Below are 24333 nucleotides of genomic sequence, written 5' to 3'. Positions count from 1 at the left end.
TGAATCACAATCAGAAATCACATTCTTTAAAAGAAAAAAAAATCTTTATTTTAAAGGATGAGGAAAGATAACATGGTATCTTTATATTTTAAGATCCTTTTTAACATTAGCTCCTTTACGAAGTTAACTGCACATGATTTTTGAGAATTACTTAAACACTTTATAGACAAGTTAAATTAGTACAAAGCTCTAAAATGAAAAAGATACCCAAAAAGTAAATTTCATCTTACTGTAAAACGCGGTGTTAGTCGTTTAATATCTTCCAAAGACACATCAACTCCCATCACACCAAGAATCAGCTGGTTCTATTAGTGAAATAGCAAAAAGGAAGTGTATTTTATACCCCAAACACATATATTTCTACACAATTGTTATAAATGCTCAGCCTTTGCTTGACGAGTTGTATTCCATACTAGCTTAAACATAATAAGGGTGAGATACTTTTTGGCATCAATCTACAATGATTCCCACCCACAGCTTTATGATTATCATTTAACTTTAAAAAGTGACATCTTGATAAGTGCAGCTAAAATAGAAGATAGGAAATGTTTCTTTGATGTCTCTACTTGTACTCGTTATCTCTATTCTTTATTTTAATCACTCTGTACAGTCAGTTGTAGTTATATATGAGAGAGTACTTTGTGACTGTGGTGTACTGTGATTAAAAAAAAAAATCACAAAAATGTCCGGCCTGAAGATATTGGGTAACATGAAATGAGAAAACAATGGATTATTTTTTATTTTTTTTGCTGTTGACAGTACCTATCCCGTAAGTATGTGACCTCATTGTAATTAAAATAGCAGAAACCCTCAAGACCCTGTTTTTCAGTGCCGGTAACTTCTAAATATGAAACAATGGGCATCAAAACTTTAGTTCCAAGTCAACAGGGCTAGGTGGCAAACTGCTATCATAATCTTCCCAGGGATGTTAAAGATGAAAATGGTGTTAAAATTTAGAATCGGGAATTTTTGTTTTAAATAGAATTACATAAATTACGAAATAAAATGTTACAAAGAAAAGTATAAAATCCACTCAATAGTTACTATGAGAACACTTTGAATTTTGCATAGGTACACAAGAGAGTGAGAAAGTTTTGTCAACAATCATATTCTTTTGCCAGGGACCAATCCTACTCTATACAAAAGTTCCTAATTAAAGCAATTCCTTACACAGTCCATCTGAGAGACAATTACTCTTCTATGGATTAAGCGATTTAGATGCCACAGATATTTAATAATGATGGTTTCCCAAAGAGGAATAACTAGTGTTTTTGACGGCCGCATTAATAAAAGAGAGAGTTCAACTGAAATTTATAATAACTGAACAAAGAATAGTAAGTGCAGAAGATTTCATTATGCCATAAACTGGAAATAAATTTCCCTCCAATCTGGAATGTCAAGCAACCATAAAAATCAGTATTTAGTATTAAAGAAAAATCTGAATTTTTCCTGCAATCCTAAATTCTTTCTGATGCAAACTAAGAAACAGGAATGCAATCCTACTTCAAAATCAGGAGTATCTGAAAAATAAGGAATGAAATTTAGCAAGTACAAGATACAGATTTTTCAGAACCTTAAGCTGGTAGCATCTTATTGCACTAATATTACCAGTACTCCAGAAATCAACACTGTTAAGAAATTCATGTAGTATTTTTCTTGAATCTTAAAAAGTAGAAAAAAATGGAGAATTATCCATTTTAAATCAGACACTTATGTGATGATTAAAAAATATTAGTTGAGTGGGAGTTGGAGGACGGATGATTCAATAAATATACCTCTATACACCAGCTACAAATATCACCATGGTTTTTGTTCTTGGGATTTTTCTTTCTGAGCTACAAGGATATCTAAGACACATTAAAAAAAGGCGGGGGGACACCATAGTATTGCCCATTTATCATGTAATTACTCCCAGAGTCTGAACTTGTGCTCTCATCAGTTCATACTTAAATAGAGTTAAGTTGAATCCTGGCTCTGGGGAAACAGAGAACTTGACCTGCATTTCCTTTTTCCCAGGTGGTTATCACATAGGCAGCTGTTCCCTCTTACTTCTGGTCTCACAAGACAGTTACTTTGTATGTATTTCCTTATAGAAATATCTTATCCACACTCAGCTTCAACGTCACTGTTTATCATTTATTATTATTAATTTTATCAATTAACTTTTAACCTTTAAGTTTGTCTTATTTTCAACTTGGCCCGTTATGTTGAAGACCGGAAGAGTTCCAGTAATGACAAGTCCTAGTTCCTAAAAATAGATTCAGAAAGAAAAGACAAATTAGAATTACAATTTAAACTTTGTCATTCTGCATTAGTCTCTGGTATCTGACTCTGGATTTTATGGTTACATTATAAAGAGACACAAAGAATTATTGAAGGATTTTAAAAGCTTTTTAAAAAACTTTTATTTTTATTTTCTTAAAAAAGTCAATGAAAAAGTCTGGGAAATAATCAGAATCGATTAGGCAGCTATTGAAGCATGCAACATCTAAAATAATAGCCCAAGAGAGCACTTCAAATAACTTTAAAAAAAAAAAAATCAAAGTCACTAAATATTTCAGTCACCCTGCCCTTCCACCCTTCTGTTCACAGTGACAGTTTATGTAACATCATGGGATTCCATAAGCAGGGTGATAATAAAATACTGTTTCATAGGATTTATTTGCCTTCCTTTTGCTAGCTTCATTCTTAATTTTTTCATGCCCTAAGCCAAAGGCTTCATGCTACATCACAGATGTAGAGCAGGATAAACAGAAGAAACACACTATCAATACTGCGTTTCTGCATCAGTCTAGGTAAATACTACGCTGTTCTAAAGATGAAATAATGCTTCTAAATACCCTCCAAAACGAATAGTACTTTTTGACAAAGTAAAATAATGTAGCTAACTGTACGCTTCGAATCCAACAGTCTGGTCAGGAAGCAAAATAAACATAAACAAAAATAATGACCTAGTGTTAATCAGAATGTAGATAATTTCAGATATTAAGTGAATCCATGGAGAGTAGTGGAAATTAACTGATTTTCAGGTCAGTTTTTTTCTTTTATTACTGCTATCTATAGCAATTACATGTAGTTTTGCCATTATTTCATGTCAAAACTACATTTTCGAAAGAGCCACACTTTAAAATGATTTAAAAATTATGCTGAAAATTTCAAATTTGTTAGGCTGAGAAAATATTAATAATCTTCTTGTGAATAATAACCCCAAATCCACATCTCATGACCCTTGTTCTAATTCCAGAAACAGCACGGCTTCGTGGAGAAAATGTCTTGGGCAATAGTTCATAATCATGTGGGAAGACCAAAAACAATGGGAACCGAATTAATGAAGGACAGTCACACAGAGGCTTTTAGTAGAATACCAAATTGTTTGGGACAAACACAATTAAGAAAACAGCTACACATAATTGGTGCACGATGATACACACGGTGGCTCTCGATTGAGTTGTAAGCCAGAATATTCAACAATGAAAACAGCCTTAGTTAAATATGCAAATTCACATTCGCAATGAAAATTTTCCACCTCAATAAAGTCAGATTATAGATAATTCATACAACTTGTTTCCAAAACACAATTCTGTAAATACTCCTTTTGGAGAAATTATTATTTGAGTTACAACGTATATGCACAGCTTTTAAAATGCTAGAATGATATACGATAAAGTATATATGGAGACAATCAGCACGCACATTTGTATTTATAGAGGATGGTAATTTGCTTCTAAATATGGTACTCTCTGCCCTAAAATAAGATACTAGACTTCTAACAAAGGAGACAACATCACTGATGAACTCATTGGTGCCCAATTTCTATTTTGTCTCTCATTTACTAAGAAGACAAAAAATGTGTACTATATTCCTAGACACTGTGCCAGTCTCTGGAGGACAAAAAAGAGAAATAAGATTTCTGCTCTCCAGGAATTTATGTGGTATTTTTATTCTCTTGATTCCAACTCTTTTCACCTTTCTTTTTGTCCAAAGAACCTCACTTTATCTCCCAAATAAAATGAACCGTCCACAATACTGTCCCAGTCTTGTTTCTGTTCTTACCTCCAAGTGACCAAGGTAGCATTTTTCCAACATACCCAGCACCTGCCCGATCATACCACACCCTTTTTGTGTGGTTTCACTGCTCCCCGCCAACTGCAGAAACCTTACCTGAACTGAAAAGTTCAGCTAAACTATCACCAACTGTTTAAGCTCACCCTACACCATCCCCAAATATACAGCCTTTTTCTTCTGAATTGCCAGAGTTCCTTTCATTGTTCTCATTATATTTGTTACATTTTTGCCTTGGAATAGGTCTTGGAATATTTACTTTTTTTTTTAATGTAACCAGCATACACTGAGCAGCATATACTGTGAATCTTCGACGTGCAGAGATTATAGACATAGAATTAGAAATACAAGACACCCACTTTTCATTCTCAAGGTAGTAAAAGAATGCTCTATGTGTCCACTGGCTGGCCAATTCCTGTGACTCTTTTTTTTTTTTCTTGTTTTACATTTAGTTTCAGCTTATTGAACAGCACATTTAGAACCAAAATCTCTCCCTAACGTCATTTGTGCTATCAGTAAGAAGCTTACCAACAAAGCAGACGTGCTGGTTAATGAACTTCTGGTCATAGGAAATCCTACAGGGCATAATTATTGACTCCTCCTATCATACCCTGTCCTGTGATGGATTCGGAAAAATGAAACATTTTGACCATTGCTTTAGATGACCATGTGACCTTAAATAAATATGTGATGTCAAGAAGGAACACTGGATGGTAATTTTAGCTAGGACTTGAGGTAAGCAAGCTTCACTTTATCTTTCTTAGCATGCAAAGCTGCTGTTAATAGTGCCTATTTTTCTTCCAACTTCCTGTATATGTTTATTTTACAAGAACCAAATGATAAGTAATTCTAAATGGATTGCATTTTGCCCTTTGGGGTCATCGCTGCATTCAGAGAAGTAGTATCAGCATATAATTGTACTCCAAGTAGGAGAAAGGGTTATTGAATCAGCATTTACTTTTCAGGGCTCAGTATTTTGGTTCTTCTGATATATTACATTAATCAAATCATCAATAAAGTCTCTCATCAAGATTAAGCATATGAATAAATCTTAAGTACGATATTTACTATTTATAACTTTCACACTAGGAAAAGTAAAACTTACATTAAACAAGTTTTCTGAACTTAAGCTCTAATGCTGTTTTGAGCTGAATGATTCTTTGTTGTGTGCACGTGCATGGGGTGAGGGGATTGTCCTGTGTACTGGACAACGTTTAGTATAAGCACATAATCCCTGGCCTCTACCGATGAGATGCCAGAGGCAAGCCCTCCCCATCCTAGTCACAGTAAGAGAAGACAACCATAGATACATGCAAATGACCTGCGTGTGGCAAAATCACCCCCAACTGAGAACCACTGCTTTAAATACCTTAACATGCTTTTATTAAAACTTCCATTATACAATGGAAAACTTAACATGTTTTTGTTACATCATACCACGTTTGATCATTTCAATGGCTTATTTCCATAAAAATCTGGGATTGAATTTGAAAGCAGAGATTATACACAAAGAGGTTATTAGGTTTGTGATGACTTCAGAGTAGGCTAAGATTCTTTGCCTATTTAATTGCACGTATGTCTGAGCTTTGTTGGGTCTGGCTTGAGTTGTGGAGGCCGTACATGCATCTGCTAGCTGAAGTCGACTTTAAAAACCTTTCCTCCAACTTTTATTCAAAGTCTGCAGTAGCAGGTATACATTCACATGACTTTAGCATACTATTTTTAAGATTTTATTCATTTATTAGACAGAGAGAGAGAGAGAGAGACAGCGAGAGAGGGAATACAAGCAGGGGGAGTGGGAGAGGGAGAAACAGGCTTCCCGCTGAGCAGAGAGCCCAATTCGGAACTCGATCCCAGGACCCTGGGATCATGACCTGAGCTGAAGGCAGACACTTAATGACTGTGCTACCCAGACATCCCAGTACTTTTTTTTTTTTTTTTACATAAAAATTCAAAATGTTTTTGAAAGGGCCACAAATTCAAGATTTGAGGTTCGAAATCCCACATGCATAACAGATCACCTAAAAAATAACGTAACACTTTACATTTGTGATTAGACAAGTCTAAGTTTTTATGTGTATTATCTAAATTCTAGCAAAAAAGGGCTGCAATAGAAGAATTTTGGAAACAATAAATGTCACCTGGAAGGCAGCAGAAATGGCTACGTGCTTTTGTTAGGATGGTCTGTGGCTGAACAGCCAGTGTCTTACCAGTGCATCCAGGTACACATTTGTCCATTGGACTTGCTTAGCTTTGTCTCCTGCTAACACCATTGGTCTACCCAGAACATCCAAATATTCCTATTAAGAAAAAAAAAAAGAGAGAGAAAAGGTTAAGGGGTCGGAAATGCTATACTAAAAACAAAACCAAAATAACTCTACAGAAGAAGATTACCTAGAGGTAAAAATAAATATGGACTCAAAGAGAGTAAATATGTAATCATTTAATTTCTATTTTGGACAGACCATAACTGGTATCTCTACATACTTTGAATCAACAATATTTAGCTCATGTTGTTTATACAATATATCTACCCCAGTTTTTTTCTAATAACAAAACATTCTTTTTCTGAGGTGCAGCCAATGATAAGTGAAATACGTTCCTTGTGAATTGCTTTATGTTAATCTAAACTATTTAAGTCTCTGTGATTTACTGGATGGAATCACGCAAATGTGAAATAATAAAGCAGCCACATACTTGCTTTCATATCACAGATTGTTTGGCTGAAATTCAAAGCTACATTTAAACATATCAAAAAATAAATGAAATACTTGTGCCAAGTAAGACATCAGACTCAAGTGCAGCTGCTGTTTCATTTCAACATAAAACACAGTCAGTATTCAGTTCCACAGATGCCATGTTATTTAAATTCAATTTTGACTTAGTCTATTTTGTGGCTCCTCAGTTATGTTTAAAGTTGAGTAATGATTTTAAATTGTTATTTATGAATATTTGAAAATAATATACATTTAAATTAATTTGCTTCACTCTACAAGGTTATTTAACAGGCATATTTTAAACTGAATGGTTAAATGTGTGATGGGGATAAGGAGGGCACTTGTTGGGATGAGCATGGGGTGTTACATGTAAATGATGAATCACTACATTCTACTCCTGAAACCAGTATTACGCTTTATGTTAACTAACTAGGATTTAAATAAAAATTTGAAAAAAAATCAATAATTAAAAATAAAATAAAATAAAATAAATGGTTTAGAAAAAAATCATCTCCTTGTTGAAAGTTTATTTTAAACAGGTAAATAGATCCACAGCGGTTATTTGAGAAGTATCTAAATTCTGGTTAGAATCCATATAGCTTGTCCAGATTAAGCATTGCTTAACTTTCTTTGTGGGACCTGTACCTTGAAGAAACCAATTTAAGTGATCTGAAATAGAACCAAGTTCAAGTTAAATGAAACAAGACTGTTAGTAAATTTTCATTTTATTTTCAGTGATGTTTTTAACATCTTAGAAGAACAGTATACATAGTTTTTTACCTGAGTTTTCAATATGTGAAAACACCTGGAACTTTAATGAAATAGCAATCAATACGTCACCATGATATTCATCATTTTGTTACAAATACAATACTATGGATCATTTTTTTCATTTTCACCTATTTTCTCCAATTAAACATATTTAAAGCAGCAAAGAAACATCTTTTTCTTTGAAAACATAATTTAAACAAATTATTGATAGCCATACCTGAGTATTGATTCTTATTGCTCCAATGGAAGGAATTTCATAATAATAACCTGAAACATACACATACGTATTTTTATATATCTAAATATCACATTACCATACATGGCCATGAAACTATTTTAGGTCTTTGGAGGAAAAAAGAGCTTTTTTTTTTTTTCCACTTCTAATTGAGCAAACACTAACAAATCAATACCACCAATAAATGTAGAAAAGGTTGGATTAATGTATATCCCTAACAAATGCATAAGCTTTGTGAGAAATTTCACTATGTTTTTTATAAACTGTATCAGATAAATGCGGTTTTTCTACTTCACAGTAGGGAACCTGGCATTATTTAAAATACTCTATTGCTGGAGAAATTCTTAAATTCTTACATGATAATGGGTATCTGACAATTACATTTATATGAAATATTTGCCTAAATATGATTTTCGTAATAAATTGAGGTTCCCTTTATTGCTATGTGATCAGTTTTTCAAATAACATTTTCAGGTTTTTTCTGTGTACATAGGGAACAGGGGCTAACTACACAAAACGAGAATTACCTAGCAATGTGTAAGACATTTAAAAGAAAATTCAACCACTCAGAAAAAAAAAAGGAACTTATATGTCATACTTTCTTACATGTAAATTTTATGTAATTCAGATATTCTTTCATTCCTAATTTTTCAGGTAAGATTCTATTTAATGAATAGCATCAAGTATCTTTAAATAAAGCATAGAATGATATCAATATATGATATCAGATATCATATGATCAAATGTCTGAATTTTTATATAGTGTAATAGTAATAATTTCCAAGTGTTCTGTGTGTGGGTTTTCTCCGCAGAAAACACATTTAACATCTTGGCACGCCTGGGTGCAACAGTCAGTTAAGTGTCCGACTCTTGGCTTTGGCTCAGGTCCTGAGACCAAGCCTGCATCGGCAATGTGGGGTCTGCTTAAAAGACTCTCTCTCCCCCTTCCCTCTGCCACTCACCACCCACGTCCCCCACTGTCCTGCTCTCTCTCTCCCAAATAACCTTAAAAAAAAAAAAACCCAAAAACCAAAAGAACAACATTCAACATCTTTCACTTGTCTCTATTCCCGTAAACATTAGCTACAACTGGATCTTAAAAGAGAATACGTAGAACAACAACTAGCAATTTAGTTTTAGTATTAAAATGCAGTCGAGAAAACAGATCTGTTACCTTTATTTTCACAGGCCATCCACTGAATAGGTCCTCTGTCATAATTATGCTGACCAACTGAAAATGTGAACACGCGCACCTGGTGAATTGGAACACAGGATCTGTTAGGCTGCAAGCAATTTAACTGATGGCAACACAAAACAGCCAAAGCAAAAAACAAATGAAAGCATGCTTTTCAGCCAATAAATGTGACAAGAAAAATCAAGGCAGTCAATCTTTCAGGAAGTCACCAGAGAGAAACCCCATAATCTACTCTCAACAGGGACATCAGTCACTCAGTTTAAGACAGTACACTTGGGTGCCCGGCACCGGGTCCTGATCCTAAGGTTGCACTCGAAGAAATGGCATCTTTTACGCCATTTCTCACCTAGTTAAAACATATTATCCGCATACAAGTCACTGCAAAAAATAATCAGTAGAAATAATAATTCCTATTTCGTAAATATGTGATTATAACGAAGTAGGTAGGAGGGAGGTCAACATGCTTTTATTTGTTTAAGGCAATTATCTTAGTGATAGTTTCACTACTTTCACACTGAAAATATTTAGTATTTACATATATGATTATGGTATCCCATTACTTTCTATAAAAGAAGACTCGCATATATAAATACACATGTTAAGCTCCTAGAATTTTGAAAGACAACCAAAATATCAACTGTTTCTAACGTGCTAGAAAATATGCAAATATTTTTAAAAACTCAGTTGAGATCGTTTTTAAATTATAGTAACATAAATGTTTATCAGAAGCCATTATATTTAATTATGAAAATACTATAATTTCATAATAATATAAGAATATAGAGAAATTCAATGTCAACAAATTTTTAACAAAATGGCTATTTAGGATATATTGATTTTTACCAATTTAGTAATCTAAGTAAACCAGCATTTTAAGTTAAACATTTTAGCCTTTTCTAAAGATAAACATGCAGAAAATCACTTTTCCATGAATTCACATTCTGGTTTGAACTATGTTAACAGCTTTTCCCTAATTCATGTCGATTGACTGTTTGAACTGACATTTTCTAATTGTTGCGCCTGTTTCATCTTTGCACATGACCGCAGAGCACAAATCTCAAAAGAGATTTCACATCTGTTTTCTGTTCCTCCACTGGTCTTGGCCACACAGAGATCACTTCATAACAATCCCTGTCCCAAAACGTACACTGGAGATGATGCTGTTTCACTGGTAAAGTTTTCTGTGAGCCACCCTTCACTCGTCCTGACTTCTGGCTTGCCTCAGCCATTTGCAGGACACATCTGAATTTGAATCATCTCAACTTAGGACAAGTGACCCATTCTACGTTAAGAGAAATCGCCGACACCTATCTTAACCCTCAACCCGTATTCCTTAAAATGTACCAATTTCATTTTCTTAAATTCTAAAAATTTATTTTGGGACTGTCTATACAGCTCATATTTCAGGGTAGTGTTGCCTCTGACATAGTTGAACTTACTCCTAAATGGAAATATTTCTGTAAACAGGTATGTCACCCAGCTGATAATTCAATTTCACTGCTATACCTTAAACAATTGTCACACGAATTAAGGGCAGGGAAAAAACCCAGATGCCCCAGAAAGCACGGGGGAAATCTACACAATGAAGATTTGAAAGTGTGCCTCAAATTTTCAATTTAAAGCACTGGTTTGTCTTAGTGTCTCTCTTGCCACAACAGTGTTCTGGTAAAATATTTTTCCACAAAAGAATTTTCAGTGAAGAGAAATAAATAAGACTAAATGAATTATTCTATCGGTGTCCCTGGGAGGCAAGCATTTCTACTAACATAGAGGTCACACTTAAACACATACCATGTGATTTTGACTGATGCTAGTCATCAAACAGTCCAAATAAACACAACTCAGTCAAAATACATCCTAGTAAAAAAGCAAAACAGAAACTTCCCTCAAACAACAAAAATACTCGTTGCTTTGCTTGACTCCAAAAGTTGTGGCTAACCCTGAGGTTTGCAGACATGGGGATCTCAGAAGTTGTCCAAATTAAGAAATTCAGAATCAGGGGCGCCTGGGTGGCTCAGTGGGTTAAAGCCTCTGCCTTCGGCTCAGGTCATGGTCCCAGGGTCCTGGGATCGAGCCCCGCATCGGGCTCTCTGCTCAACGGGGAGCCTGCTTCCCTTTCTCTCTCTCTGGGTGCCTCTCTGCCTACCTGTGATCTCTGTCTGTCAAATAAATAAATAAAATCTTAAAAAAAAAAAATTCAGAATCAGACCTGGGTATAGAGGTGTAACATTTCAAAGCACACCAAACAGTGTGTGTGTGCCTATCCCTGTGTGTTACTTTGTCACACAGATCCTCAGCTCTGTGAATAAAAGATTTTTTTTTTAAAGATTTTATGTATTTATTTGACAGAGAGAGATCATAAGTAGGCAGAGAGGCAGGCAGAGAGAGTGAGAGGGAAGCAGGCTCCCTGCAGAGCAGAGAGCCCGATGTGGGACTCAATCCCAGGACCCTGAGATCATGACCTGAGCCGAAGGCAGCGGCTTAAACCACTGTGCCACCCAGGCGCCCTCTGTGAATAAAAGATTAATTGAATCATTCCCATATTATAATTTCATAATCTGTACCTCTTAATTTTTATTTGCCTTAGTGTAGATGTTGTTAGACACTATTCTTCTGAAATTTCCCTCCTCGTGGTGACCAAGATTTTAAGAATTTTAAATTCAACCTTCTTATAATTTTTGCAACTACCTTACCATTACAGTACTTCCAACATCTTTCTAATATACCCAAGACGCTTATATTTCTCTTGGTAGATACACACATGTGCATGTGTACATGCACACACACACACACATACACACACAGACACAAACACACGCACTGTGTACATTTTAATGATTTTATAGGCTGCCCCCAATTTTCTGATATTTATATATACTTGGTTGAGAAAAAGTTTAATATAGAGCACCCTAGCTTTTAAATTCTTTGTGTAACAGTGAAAAAGCCAACATAAAAACTATTCCAATCCCAACTGCCATACTCATGTTGCATTTCGTTTCTCGCCTTACATATTTTACCTAATTATGTACTAAGAATTTTAACTTCATTTATTTCAGGCACATGTGCAATATACAATGTTATAATGCATGTTCACAATAAACTGGTGAAATTTACAAGATCATGTTTACATCTAAATTGGGTCATTCTTCCTAGTCTGTGCTCTATGACTGCCACCCTGTGGAAAAGCGAAAGAACTATCTCTGAAATTCCAAATGACAAATCCATAGAGATGACTGCTACCCTCATTCCTCTGATGTTTTCCACTTCTTTAAATTTACTGTTTTTGTTTAGCTGTAATTTGGGAGAAAGAGAAAAAAATAAAGCAATTCCTTGAAATAGACACAGTGCAAAAATTAAGGTAAATTACATTCTCAAGGATGGATATTTTTAGAGTTCTTTTCTTTTAAGTATATCGGCATGATATATAAAAACAAATAAGATGACACATAAAAACCTCAAAATCGGGCGCCTGGGTGGCTCAGTGGGTTAAGCCGCTGCCTTCGGCTCAGGTCATGATCTCAGGGTCCTGGGATCGAGTCCCGCATCGGGCTCTCTGCTCAGCAGGGGGCCTGCTTCCCTCTCTCTCTCTGCCTGCCTCTCTGCCTACTTGTGATCTCTTTCTGTCAAGTAAATAAATAAAATCCTTAAAAAAAAAACAAACTCAAAATCCCTAATGTGTAGTCACACAAGCTAATTTTTAAAAAATATTTACTTATTTTACAGAGAGAACGAGCATGAGTGAGCACAAGTAGGGAGCAGCAGGTAGAGGGAGGGGGAGAAGCAGGATCCCCGCGGAGCAGGGAGCCCAATACAGAGCTCCATCCCGGGACAACCTGAGCCAAAGGCAGATGCCTAACTTTCCGAGCTACCCACGAGCCCCTAAATATTTCACCTAAAGTCTCAATTAAGCAAATTACTTACTCTGAACCATGCCTTCATCAAAGCAGTCAACTTTTGTGGAGGAAAAATTTCTTTATTCATGCCCAATAGTGCATTTGTAATCCCAATACAGGATTCACATAACAAATACATGCCAGAAACTTTGTAAATAAAATATTTCTAGAAAATGTGTTAAATGTTCCTCCACCAATCTGGATGATTTTTTAGTTAAGCTCATGTTTTTAAAAAATGGCCTCTTCAGGGTCATGTATGAGACATACACAGTTTTAGACGGACTTAAAAATATTTTTCATCATGCTGGAAATTGGGTCTTTAGTAGAAACTTTTAATTTACAGCAAAGTTGGTTATTTAAAATAGATTATTAATTTGTTTCTTACAATACACCACCATTTTATAACTTTATCCTACAATTCTGGACTTCTGCTAATCTGTTTTGTTTTGTTCTGTTTGTTGAAGACTAAAATAGTTGTCTTCAATTAAGATTTTTCCAAAGCCACAGGGTCAACCTATTTTAAAAAGCCATAGGAATTTCTTGTTTCCCAGCAGAACCCAGTTACTGGAAACTGTCACCTCAACAATTATCAGTTACCCAGAGTTCAAGTTTAATTTACAATAGGCAAATCTCCAAGGAATAATGGAAATGAGACTATAAAGAAAAGAAGCCAATAAAACTAAAATAAAAACTTCAGCTATCGAAACATGTTAGAAAAATGATGTCAAAATGGGTTTTATTAATTTACTGTGTGTACTAAAATTTTTGGCCTTCAGCCTATAAAAATACTAGATTGGACTGAATATTTTAGGAGAAAATTCTACAGCGGTTACCATAATTCACAAGAGTAACAGAATCCGGAGCGTTAGAATAACCCACATCCCTAGTTTCATAGTACTATGAAATAAATAAAAGTGTCCACGTTCACCTTTCACACTAAGTTTACTTTATAAAGCCCAATGATCAGAAAGGTATTTGCAGTCTGCAAAGTTGTGATGGCTTAGTTTAATCTGTCTTAACCTCTTAACGCTGCAAGAAGCATGTCCCTTAGTGGAACAGTCCTGCTGTCTGACTACAAGGAAGGCTCCTGGGTGGGCAAATGATGACTGGCATAGCCCCACAAGGCTGCCCGGGAGACAGAGACAGATGACAGGCTAGGCGCATTCCACGTGAGCTTAGAAAATCTGGTCTGGAGATCATTTAAATTCTTGACTCTGCCACTTAGTAGCTGTATGACTTTCAACAAGCTATTTAACTTCCCAAGTTTGGGTTTTCTTAATTCCGAAATGAGGATGATGATGATGATGATGGTGGTGGCGGTGGTGGTCATAAAAATATTTTTATCATATGATCATCTCCATTGTAAATGAAATGATACATATAAAGCTTTTATGTTACATGGAAAATTGTAAGTTCAATCACTATTAACCATGGTAATGAGGATGAGGAGAAAGAAGACTACAAGTTCTACCGTCAAATTATCAGATCTCCACGGGGTTACATTTTCCATGAGTGAGACACTACCCTACTATGCCTCAAAAAGAACTCAAAATAACTCGAAATGACACCTTTCTAGAAGGACAAATTTGGCTTGCTTTATTGCATTTAGCGATGAACAAAAGAAAAGGGGCCAATATTGTCTAAATTCCATTGTGTCCATATGAGATACATTTACATGAAATTTCCTAGGGTCTGACAAGGGCAAGAATTTAATCAAGGACTATTGAATTTGTACAAGCGAATAACACCAAATCACTTTATAAAGGAAAACGAAATGCAGTAGTCACATAGGTTTTGCATACGTGATCTTATTAAAAAGAACTGAGCGGCTCTTTCTCTCCGGGGTCCTACAGTTTGGGTGGATAACAACATCGATACATGCCCTGGAATTATGTCAGTTTTCAAAACTTATTAACGCCAATTAAAATGAGTTCACCCTCACAGTGTCAGATTATAAGGAAGTCATTCTAGTTCTCCTTCCCTCTGTATACGTTTATAGTTCCTGATCAAGGAGGAATAAGCTATGGGCAACAGTATTTCCAGGCAATTTGTAGCTCTGCCAAGACTATCACCAGTCAGGAGGTCAGAAAAGAAGCAATATATGGATTTATTTCAGATATTCTTGTGTAACGCCAAATACTTCACTGGCACGAGTAATGAGAGCAGTTGTGAAAAACTATGTGTTGGACGAATTAGAGGAAATGGAAAGATGCCATCAATGCAACCATTTCTTATATAAATGTAAACCCTCCTTCCTTATAAGATGATATATACAAGAATGGAACATCAATTCTACTCCACATTCCAAGCATAAGGAAATAAATATTGTTTTAAATCGTTAAAATCATTAAATCGTCAATCGTTTAAAATCTTCTTTTAAAAGAAGAACAGAGCTATTACATTTTTCTTAAGTTGATGCATTTCTTGTAGTTGACCCCCTCAGGAGCTTCTTTACTGCATATTTACAGATACGTCTAACCCATGAGTCAATATTTAGCAATGGCTGGGCAGCAAGCACTGCCCTAGCCCCAAAGGATTCGAAGGTCCATTTACAGACCGACATAACACCCACTTCACAGAGCTTCAAGCCCATCTCATCATCTGATAACATGAGCGTGAGTCACTAAACTGTCACCAGTAAGCGTAACACACCGACATAATCCCAAGGCATGACGCGCCCACATGTAACACGTGACAAACATCTGTTTGGTTCTTTACGACCATGTATACAAACCGACGTGACCGACTGCATTTTGCTTTTCTTTTTAAATTCGTTTTGTATTACTAGAACAAATTCCTTCATGGAGGGAAGTTCAAGGCTAGTGAACAAATAATTAAAATAACCAAAAAGGGGAATCTGGGAGAACAAAAGAGGACAGACGGTGCTTCGAACACAGAATGATAAAGGAGTCTGGGGGAGAGGGAGTGCCCACAAAGACTGAGCAGCAAACATGTCTGCAGAGGTCTGTGGGAAGCAGATTCATCGGAGAAGCGAGCAGCCTCAGAGAATGCAGAGCAGCGGGCTTTTTCTGGTCTACCCACTGAACCCAAACAAAGGGCAAATCCTGATTCTAGGTGACATAATTCTACCTAGAGATTAATTCAGGTGCATCTGCTGTACATTTTCTGTATGTTTTTCTATATACCTTGCAGTTCTTATAATCCCTAACTTCATTTTTCATTAGACTTTAGATATTAAGTTAAGAATTCTGTAAAATGTGTGGTAGTACTCTCACTGAAACCTGAAGAGAATGTATCTGATAATATTTTCCTTAGTTCAGGGAATGAACTGTCAACATTAATTTTATATTAAGAAAAACAAATGTAAATAAATCTGTCAGAGAGGAAGATACACACACATCCCATGCCTGTTAAATGGATAATTTCTCTATTGGCAGGGCCAATGTTACTGGCAATTACTCTTTTCAACTATATAGTAACTCTGGCATAAATAACATCCTTGATTTTTATGAAAAAAGATACATTTTCTTTTTTTCCCTTTTTAAAAAAAATTTTTTTTATTTATTTGACAGAGATCACAAGTAGGCATAGATAGAGGCAGGCAGGGAGGGGGCGGTGGGAAGCAGGCTCCCCACTGAGCAGAGAGCCTGATGCGGGGCTCCATTCCAGGACCCGGAGATCATGACCTGAGCAGAAGGCAGAGGCTTTAACCCACTGAGCCACCCAGGTGCCCCACAGGTACATTTTCCATTCTAAAGCTGGAAAACCTTTGGTAGCTGTTGAAAGTGGCAAAATACCTAAAAGCAAACTTTTTTAGAGCAGTGCATTTGCTAAATGGTATTACATATTTTACAAATCTGAATGCCACATATATTCAAACATTGCTTCCAAAGGTTTCATTCTTGCCTGGGAGGAGCTAGGCAGGGACAGGAGAGAAGGCAACAAATTACTTCCCTTACTATCTTTTGAAAAATTAATTGACTATGTTCACTGTTACTATATAAAACATAGGCAGATTCCATCATTTGTAACTTGCTTTAGATGTTTGTTGGCTACAGATAATTCCTTTCTACCATGGACCTGACAGAAAAATAGGAAAGACAACCCTAATCACTTTCTAAATAATTTTTAAAAAAGTAACAATGCGTGTCTTGTCAGCCTCTTACAATTTTAGCTATGCATTCTTTATTTTGAAATCAGTTTGTCATAGTTCCCATTTGCTCTTCTTATTCAGTTTACTCATTATTTTGAAACTTTGGTTTTATAAGTTCTTGATGCTTTTGCATTTCTTGATTACTTCTGAGAATTAAGCTAAGAATCCGAGGACGGTTTTCTACCAGACTAGACGATCTTTAGTGTGTATGGCTAACCGATCTTTCTGCTATTCTACAGAAAATCAAGTATTTTTAATTTCGCTGGGCCTGGGAATTATCTTTCAACTCTGTGTCTGGTTTCACTTTCCTTTACTCATTTGTTTGGACTTTATGATAGAGTTCATTTTAGTTTTGGCACCATTTTTAAGGAAGTGTCATACACATGGGTGAACCCTAAGGAACGGCATTGCTGCAGGTAAAGATTATAAAGTGAACGCATTTTAATATGGAACAGCTGTGTGAGGAGATTAACACGGACTCCGTTTTAAAGCTGTACCTATCTATAATCAGGTAGATTAATTCCCAAGAGTAATGCATTTCGAAAGAACCCAAACATTTTGTTCTAATTCTCCAACCTTTTGGCCTCATTAAATAGTGCTGTTTATCTGCAGCCTCATTCATCAGCTCTCTGGATGGACGTACCTTAGCACACCTACCTGGGCTGCTCTGAGTGATTTCTAATGTCATCAGGATGACAAATGAATGTAAATGAAGCATTTAGCAGCAGCGCTGATGCCAAGCAAGAGGCTTGGGGGAAAAGGCAGAATTCAAAGAGGAGTTTCCAGATTTTTCTTTTAAAGCTCATCCAACTTTCTTTATGACTTGGTAATTTTGCTACTTTGAGAGCCACAAGTGAACTTTGTTGTTGAAGAATAGTTTTAACATAAAGCTCTAATCACATGCAGAACTTTTAAGAGTCTTCAAAGTTTTTATTTTATTCAACTTATCAGATTTTTACATGCCATCCATTTGAAAGATAAGGCGGCTGGTGAAAAGCCGATTTGATCAAGTTGTTATGTAACAAATATTAATTTTCCAAGTAGAGGACTGGTCAGTCATACACGGTTCTAGATAGTTTCACTGTAAACATCTTTGTGGCAAGCAATTTCACTCCAAACATCTGACTGCATAAATATTGGCTTTAAGACAATTTTGCTATAGAAGATAAAAATCACAAAAAATAAAATAGCATCATTTATTTACAAAGATTTTAAGAGACCTTTCTTGTGAATACAAAATACTTGAATACATTCAAAATGTGTACTGCAGATTCAGAGCAATTGCTGCAAAACTCACTGCTTTTATTCTGTGGGTTATACCTAAGCACTGGTCTTTAAAGTCTTTCATTCTTACTGTTAATATTTTTCTGTGGTTTTTTTGTCTTGTTCATTTGTCTCATCCTTCGGCATCATGCTTCTTCTTTTTTTGCTAAGATCTCTTCCTTCATCTTGTGACAGGTAACAGTCTCCAAACACTAGGATGCCTGTCACTAAGCTTTGTATTTTTTTTTTTTTTTTTGTATTGTAAAAGCATTCTCCATTGTTGTTTTTTCCTTGCATACTGGTACATGTCCAGTGCTAGACATTCGAAAGTTCTATAGGAAATGTGTATAAACCACTATGAGGGCTAACATTTCTGCCATACAGAAATGGGAGTACAATCCATAAATGCAGCATGCATCAATAGAGAAAAGAAATCAAACTATCAAACCAGTCTGAGAAACTAAACTGTCAAACTGATCTGTCAATATTTTTTATTTTTATTTTTATTTTTTTTTATTTTCTTTTACAGCAAAATCACCTTATGGCCATTTAGTGGCCATTTAGTTATAAGGTGAAAATGTCTGCAATGAAAATGCTTGTGGCAAAGATGTCTAAGGAAAAAATGCTTATGGCAAAACTACTGAACATTCTGTGTCATACACAGCCTTATGTGACAAAGATAGTCAACTATCAGTATCTGTGGGCTTCAATCTTCTCACAAGGTGTGGGACGGTGGAATTCTGAATATGGAGAAGTTAGAAAGGGGTCCTCAAGTTCATCCAAAACCATCTGAATTCATATTTGAAGACAGTGAAAAAAATTTCTTTTACACACACACACACACACACACACACACACATACATGCATGTGTAAAATTATATACATATAAGAAACTTATATACATATGTAAGAAATTTTTATGTAAGACATTTTTTCACGGTCTTCAATTATATTCAGATAGAATACTTGCTATCTTCAGTATGTACCTATCCCTATACACTATATGCACACATAAGCCTTTCACATCAACAATTAACTATGTAAATGGTATCTTGACAAAATACAGATCTGCTCAAAGGTCTAACTGACTTAAAAGTTGTCATCGGCTATCTTCTATCTTCACTGTTAGTGGATATAGAACATGCAAATACCAAGAGATGAAATTTTTGCTTAACAAAGTTTTCTCACATTAGGAAATATGGTAAGCCATTGAGCAAAACAACAGAGAGCAAAAGAAATGGGTGACAGCAATGTGCCCATAAATAGAATTCCTGTTTGCTCAAATCAGAAATCTATGATCCGTATCTCTTTGTCCCTCCTTTTTCAAGGATCTCTACCAGTTGTCATTTCTTTTTTTTTTTTTAAAGATTTATTTATTTATTTATTTGACAGAGAGAGAGAGATCACAAGCAGACAGAGAGGCAGGCAGAGAGAGAGGGAAGCAGGCTTATACTAATCTATAACATAGACTAACGAATTAGCTTTGCCGTTCTTAAAAATACATATGTGTGGGGGCGCCTGGGTGGCTCAGTGGATTAAGCCACTGCCTTCGGCTCAGGTCATGATCTCAGGGTCCTGGGATCGAGCCCCGCGTCGGGCTCTCTGCTCCGCGGGGAGCCTGCTTCCTCCTCTGTCTCTGCCTGCCTCTCTGCCTAGTTGTGATTTCTCTCTGTTAAATAAATAAAATATTTAAAAAATATATATATATATGTGTGTGTATATACATCCATACCTGAATATCTAAACAACCTGACCTAGAGTTGATGATCTTCCTTTTCCCCCAATATTTCTTAGCAAATTTGCAAGGATTTTTGGAGGAAAAAAAGTACTTTATATCCAGATTTCTATCTCCTCACCTCTCCCTTACTTCTCAACCACCTGCTGGCTTTTAATCATACAACTTTATATAAGAAACCGCATGGCAAAGTAACACACATGGTCTCTTGTTCGTGAAGATACAATGGACAGAGAGGATGTCTGTTTAAAATAGAGAGAAATGTGTGTGGCTCTACCTGTGTACGTAGGTAAGCATGTATGTGTAAGTGTGTTCATCACAGAACTTTCTACAGCCACTGAAAGTAGAATCACAGAACCAAAAAAGTATATAATTGCAAGAACATCTTCATTTTTATGTTAGGTAAAACTAGCATTTAGTTGCAGAAACTAAGTGCAATTCATTTCCAAAGTTGCTCTGGCTTTAATAATGCCGTGTGGCCCTAAGTGTCCATAAAGCACAGGAGTCACTACGTGAGCAAACCAACAGCAGGATCGTTAAGACTAGATTCATCAGTTTTGCAGAAGTGAATGTGATGTGATTCATTTATTATGTGGTTTAGGATGTCACAAAATGCTTTGTTTAAAAACTTGAGTTTCTGCAAAAGGTGAAGGGGATGAGAAGCAGTGTTTCAAGACATTAATATGGGAGGGGAGAGCCTGGGACATCCTCCAAGGGGCAATCCCTGCCCTGAATTTTGAAAAATGGTATCTTAGATTAATGCACCCACATCTTCCCATGACCCTTAACTCTCAACGTTTTTTTAAAGATTTTACTTATTTATTTAACAGAGAGAGAGCACAAGTAGGCAGAGCAGCAGGCAGAGAGAAGGCTCCCTGCTGAGCAGAGAGCCCGATGCAGGGCTCAATCCCAGGACCCTGAGATCATGACCTGAGCCAAAGGCAGAGACTTAACCCACTGAGCCACCCAGGCGTCCCTCTGATAATTTCTTAGAAATAATTATTCCTAACATCAAGTTATCATTTGAAAGCATTCAGTCAATGGTTAAATTTATTAACTTTTTCAAAAGAAATGGTATCTCCATACAATTAAAATCAGCAGGTATTTAGGGAAAAACAAAAACAAAAAAAACAAAAACAAAAACCCTCAACCATTGCAGTAAACTTATGTCATGACAAACCACAGCATATATAGTATTCAAAGAGCTCCGTGTTAAAAAGATTTGTGATTAGGGGCGCCTGGGTGGCTCAGTGGATTAAGCCGCTGCCTTCAGCTCAGGTCATGATCTCAGGGTCCTGGGATCAAGCCCCGCATCCGGCTCTCTGCTCCGCAGGGAGCCTGCTTCCTCCTCTCTCTCTGCCTGCCTCTCTGCCTACTGTAATCTCTGTCTGTCAAATAAATAAATAAAATCTTAAAAAAAAAAGATTTGTGATTAATTTGAAGTTATATGTGTGTATATGGTTTTAATTCTTCAATCATATTCCAATCACATATAGGCTAAAAAGCACCCGAGTATTTCAAAGTGTTCCAAAAATTTTCATCAATACTGTACTAAATTATTCACAGCACTGTGTCTGCAAAACTATCTAAAGATATTCTTTTTCCTCTCGCCTTTTAGTTTTTGAAATGCATATAAAACAGTCCACTAGAGCTCATAATGAACCACACCTTTCTAAATGGTGAAAAGTTCAATTAAAAGCAAAATAAATTGGCATTTTATTCAGAAGAGACTTCTGGATAAATATGTGATTTCTTCTGGAATTTGTTAAACACAAAAAATAGTTTACATCATCTTTTTTTTTTTTTTAACGGAGCCTTAACATTTAAAACAACAAAACAAGTTGAAAATCATTCTCTTATCACTTGCAAAGAGTCAGTAAGAACGATGAAATAAGCTGATGGTAGGATTGCTAGAGAAATAGTCACAGTTGATATTCGCCACAATATCAGCAGGTTGCACTACATGGAAGGACATTCAAAATAGGTCTCCCTACAATACTGTCCTCTGCAGTTAAACGATCAATGAAAAAAATACATTCCAACCTCAAAATACTTGTCTTCAGATTCTTCATTGCATACCGAAATAGAACACTTTCTACATACCATACAAATAATCGGTCTAAAATATTTTCTTGAAATTGTAGAACTGAATGAAGGTAATCTCACTTAAAATAGTGTTGGGAGGCCAGAAGGGGAAGGGGGAGCTGTCATCACCACCACCCCTCATCAGCCGCAGACCCCAAAAAAGAGGTACTTTGCATTTGCAACAGAAGATGCCTACTTAACTACTTCAGCAGGAGAAAGAATTTCTCCTTGCCCAGCAACAAGCTCAGCCAATAACAAAATACCTCAACAAAATACATCGCCACCTTGACCTCTGGCTTTCTTCCAATGGACTTTTGCTCAGAGCAGCCTTTTAACTGACTTTTTTTTTTTTTTTTTTTTTTCCTATAGCGTAGTGTTCCTTTTCTTTGATATGAGCACTGGCCTGTGGCCTGCCATGGTTCACATGTCCTGTGATGGAGTTTTTCTGCTATTCCTGAATAAACCCATTTTGCTGGTAAGAGAACTGGCTGTTTTACTTTTAAGGTAGACAAAAATAAAAAGGTTTTCAAACAAAGATAATAGTTTTTGCTGTTAGACATTGATTTATTTGTCAATCAACAGAACAATGTCTGTTAAGATAATTTTAGGCATCTGTAGGAAGTTTTAGTAATATAATCTTTAATAATTAAATGATCATAAATTTATCTTAGAAAAGCTCAAACTGTTTCTATTTTTCTGTTCTCTTCTGGTTATTCTCTTCCTATAACAGTTTCTTATATAGAATTTATATATAAGAATCAAATAGGATTTTATAGGTCCAAATTATTTTATTAATAAATTAGATGTAAGGTCATTATGAATCCCATAAAAACATAATTCTTAATCATTCTGTAATTTAGCCAATGGTTTATAAACTATGATCTGTATGACTTTATAACTGGCACACTAATATCCCTTCCTACTACTCCTGCCTGATGGTCTCTTTAAAAACCATCTACATTGACATTAAGATTAAAATACTATAAAACTGGGTTGGCTGGATAGCTTAGTTGGTTAGGTTAAGCATCTGCCTTTGGCTCAAGTCATGATCCCAGGGTCCCAGGATCGAGCCCCGTGTCAGGCTCCCTGCTCAGCAGAGGTCTGAGACTGCTTCTCCCTCCCCCTCTGCCTGCCACTCTGCCTATTCTCTCACTGTCCAATAAATAAATAAATAAAATCTTTAATAAAAAATAAAATAAAATACTATAAAATTGTACTCACTTTTTTGTCTTTGTTGTATTTGGCAAATATCTCCTGGGCTCTCTCTTCTCCTCCATCCGTGAACAACATGATAATTTTATTGCAGTTGGCTCTGGAAACATTATACTGTAGAGAAAACAAAAGAATGTATATCATTCACAGTAAAAGGTAAGGAATATAAAACAATACATAATGAACATGAATAAGTTGTAGGTAGTGGGTAACAGATGTGCTCAGTAAATATATTCTAAAGAAGCACTTCTGAGATCAGACCAGGCCCATCCCTACAAGGGCCTCCTCCCATCATCCATAGGTCTCACTTCCTTTGTGTCTGTGATCAAATGTCACCTATCAGTGAGGACTTGACTGAAAACTGTGTTTTAAATGGCCATGTCTCTCTCAGATTGTATTTTTCCTCATAGCATTTACATGCTTTTATGTACACAGTATCTATTTTGTTTGTTTATTGCTGGCTTCCCCTGATTAAATCTAAGTGCCATAAGGACATGAAGGTTTGTTTTTTGTTTTTTTTTAATATTTTATTTATTTACTTGACAGACAGAGATCACAAGTAGGCAGAGAGGCAGAGAGCCCGACATGGGGCTCGATCCCAGGACCCTGGGATCATGACCTGAGCTGAAGGCAGAGGCTTTAACCCACTGAGCCACCCAGGCTCTCCGAAGGTTTGTTTTTTGATCAAGAGCCTAGCATATAATAACCTCTCCATGGTTGATTAATAAATAGATTTAAATTAATGGTTATTATGTCAATTTCATGCCCTTATAATTTGTACCAGAAACAAACAGTGTGAACAAAAAATGTGCATACCCTCCCACATTTATTTTCAACCCATTTGCAAACATTTCTGCTCCCTTTCATTCTTCTTTGTCCTACTTTATTCACTTTACCTTTCCAGAATTATAAACTCGTAGTTGATCCCTAACACCCAACGCTCTTACATCTTTGTAAATGCCAATACCTAATCCCAGAATATCCAGCTATCTTCTCTCAACCCACACACATATTCTAACTCTAAAAGACTCAATTCCAGTGGCAAATCCT

At 35.9% G+C, this 24333-nt stretch overlaps 1 protein-coding gene across 10 annotated transcripts in view; it reads right to left on the bottom strand.

Annotated features, from left to right (window-relative positions):
• CACNA2D1 (calcium voltage-gated channel auxiliary subunit alpha2delta 1) overlaps window positions 1-24333 on the bottom strand; it is a 502406-nt gene that overhangs the window by 60435 nt on the left and 417638 nt on the right. For 9 of the 10 annotated variants that reach the window (XM_046020734.1, XM_046020735.1, XM_046020727.1 and 6 more), the window contains exons 12-17: window positions 23293-23397; window positions 8960-9038; window positions 7768-7817; window positions 6273-6362; window positions 2171-2248; window positions 231-305 (exon numbers count right to left, since the gene is read on the bottom strand). In XM_046020734.1, coding sequence (XP_045876690.1) covers window positions 231-305; window positions 2171-2248; window positions 6273-6362; window positions 7768-7817; window positions 8960-9038; window positions 23293-23397 — 477 coding nt within the window. Of the gene's footprint in view, window positions 1-230; window positions 306-2170; window positions 2249-6272; window positions 6363-7767; window positions 7818-8959; window positions 9039-23288; window positions 23398-24333 lie in introns of those variants that run through there. The other variant, XR_006820510.1, reaches the window with a different exon arrangement.

This window comes from Meles meles, chromosome 10 (assembly GCF_922984935.1).
Source record: "Meles meles chromosome 10, mMelMel3.1 paternal haplotype, whole genome shotgun sequence".
In the NCBI taxonomy this organism is placed as follows: Eukaryota; Metazoa; Chordata; class Mammalia; order Carnivora; family Mustelidae; genus Meles; species Meles meles.
Note: the sequence above shows the minus strand (reverse complement) of the source record. Positions and strands in the feature narration are given on the sequence as shown.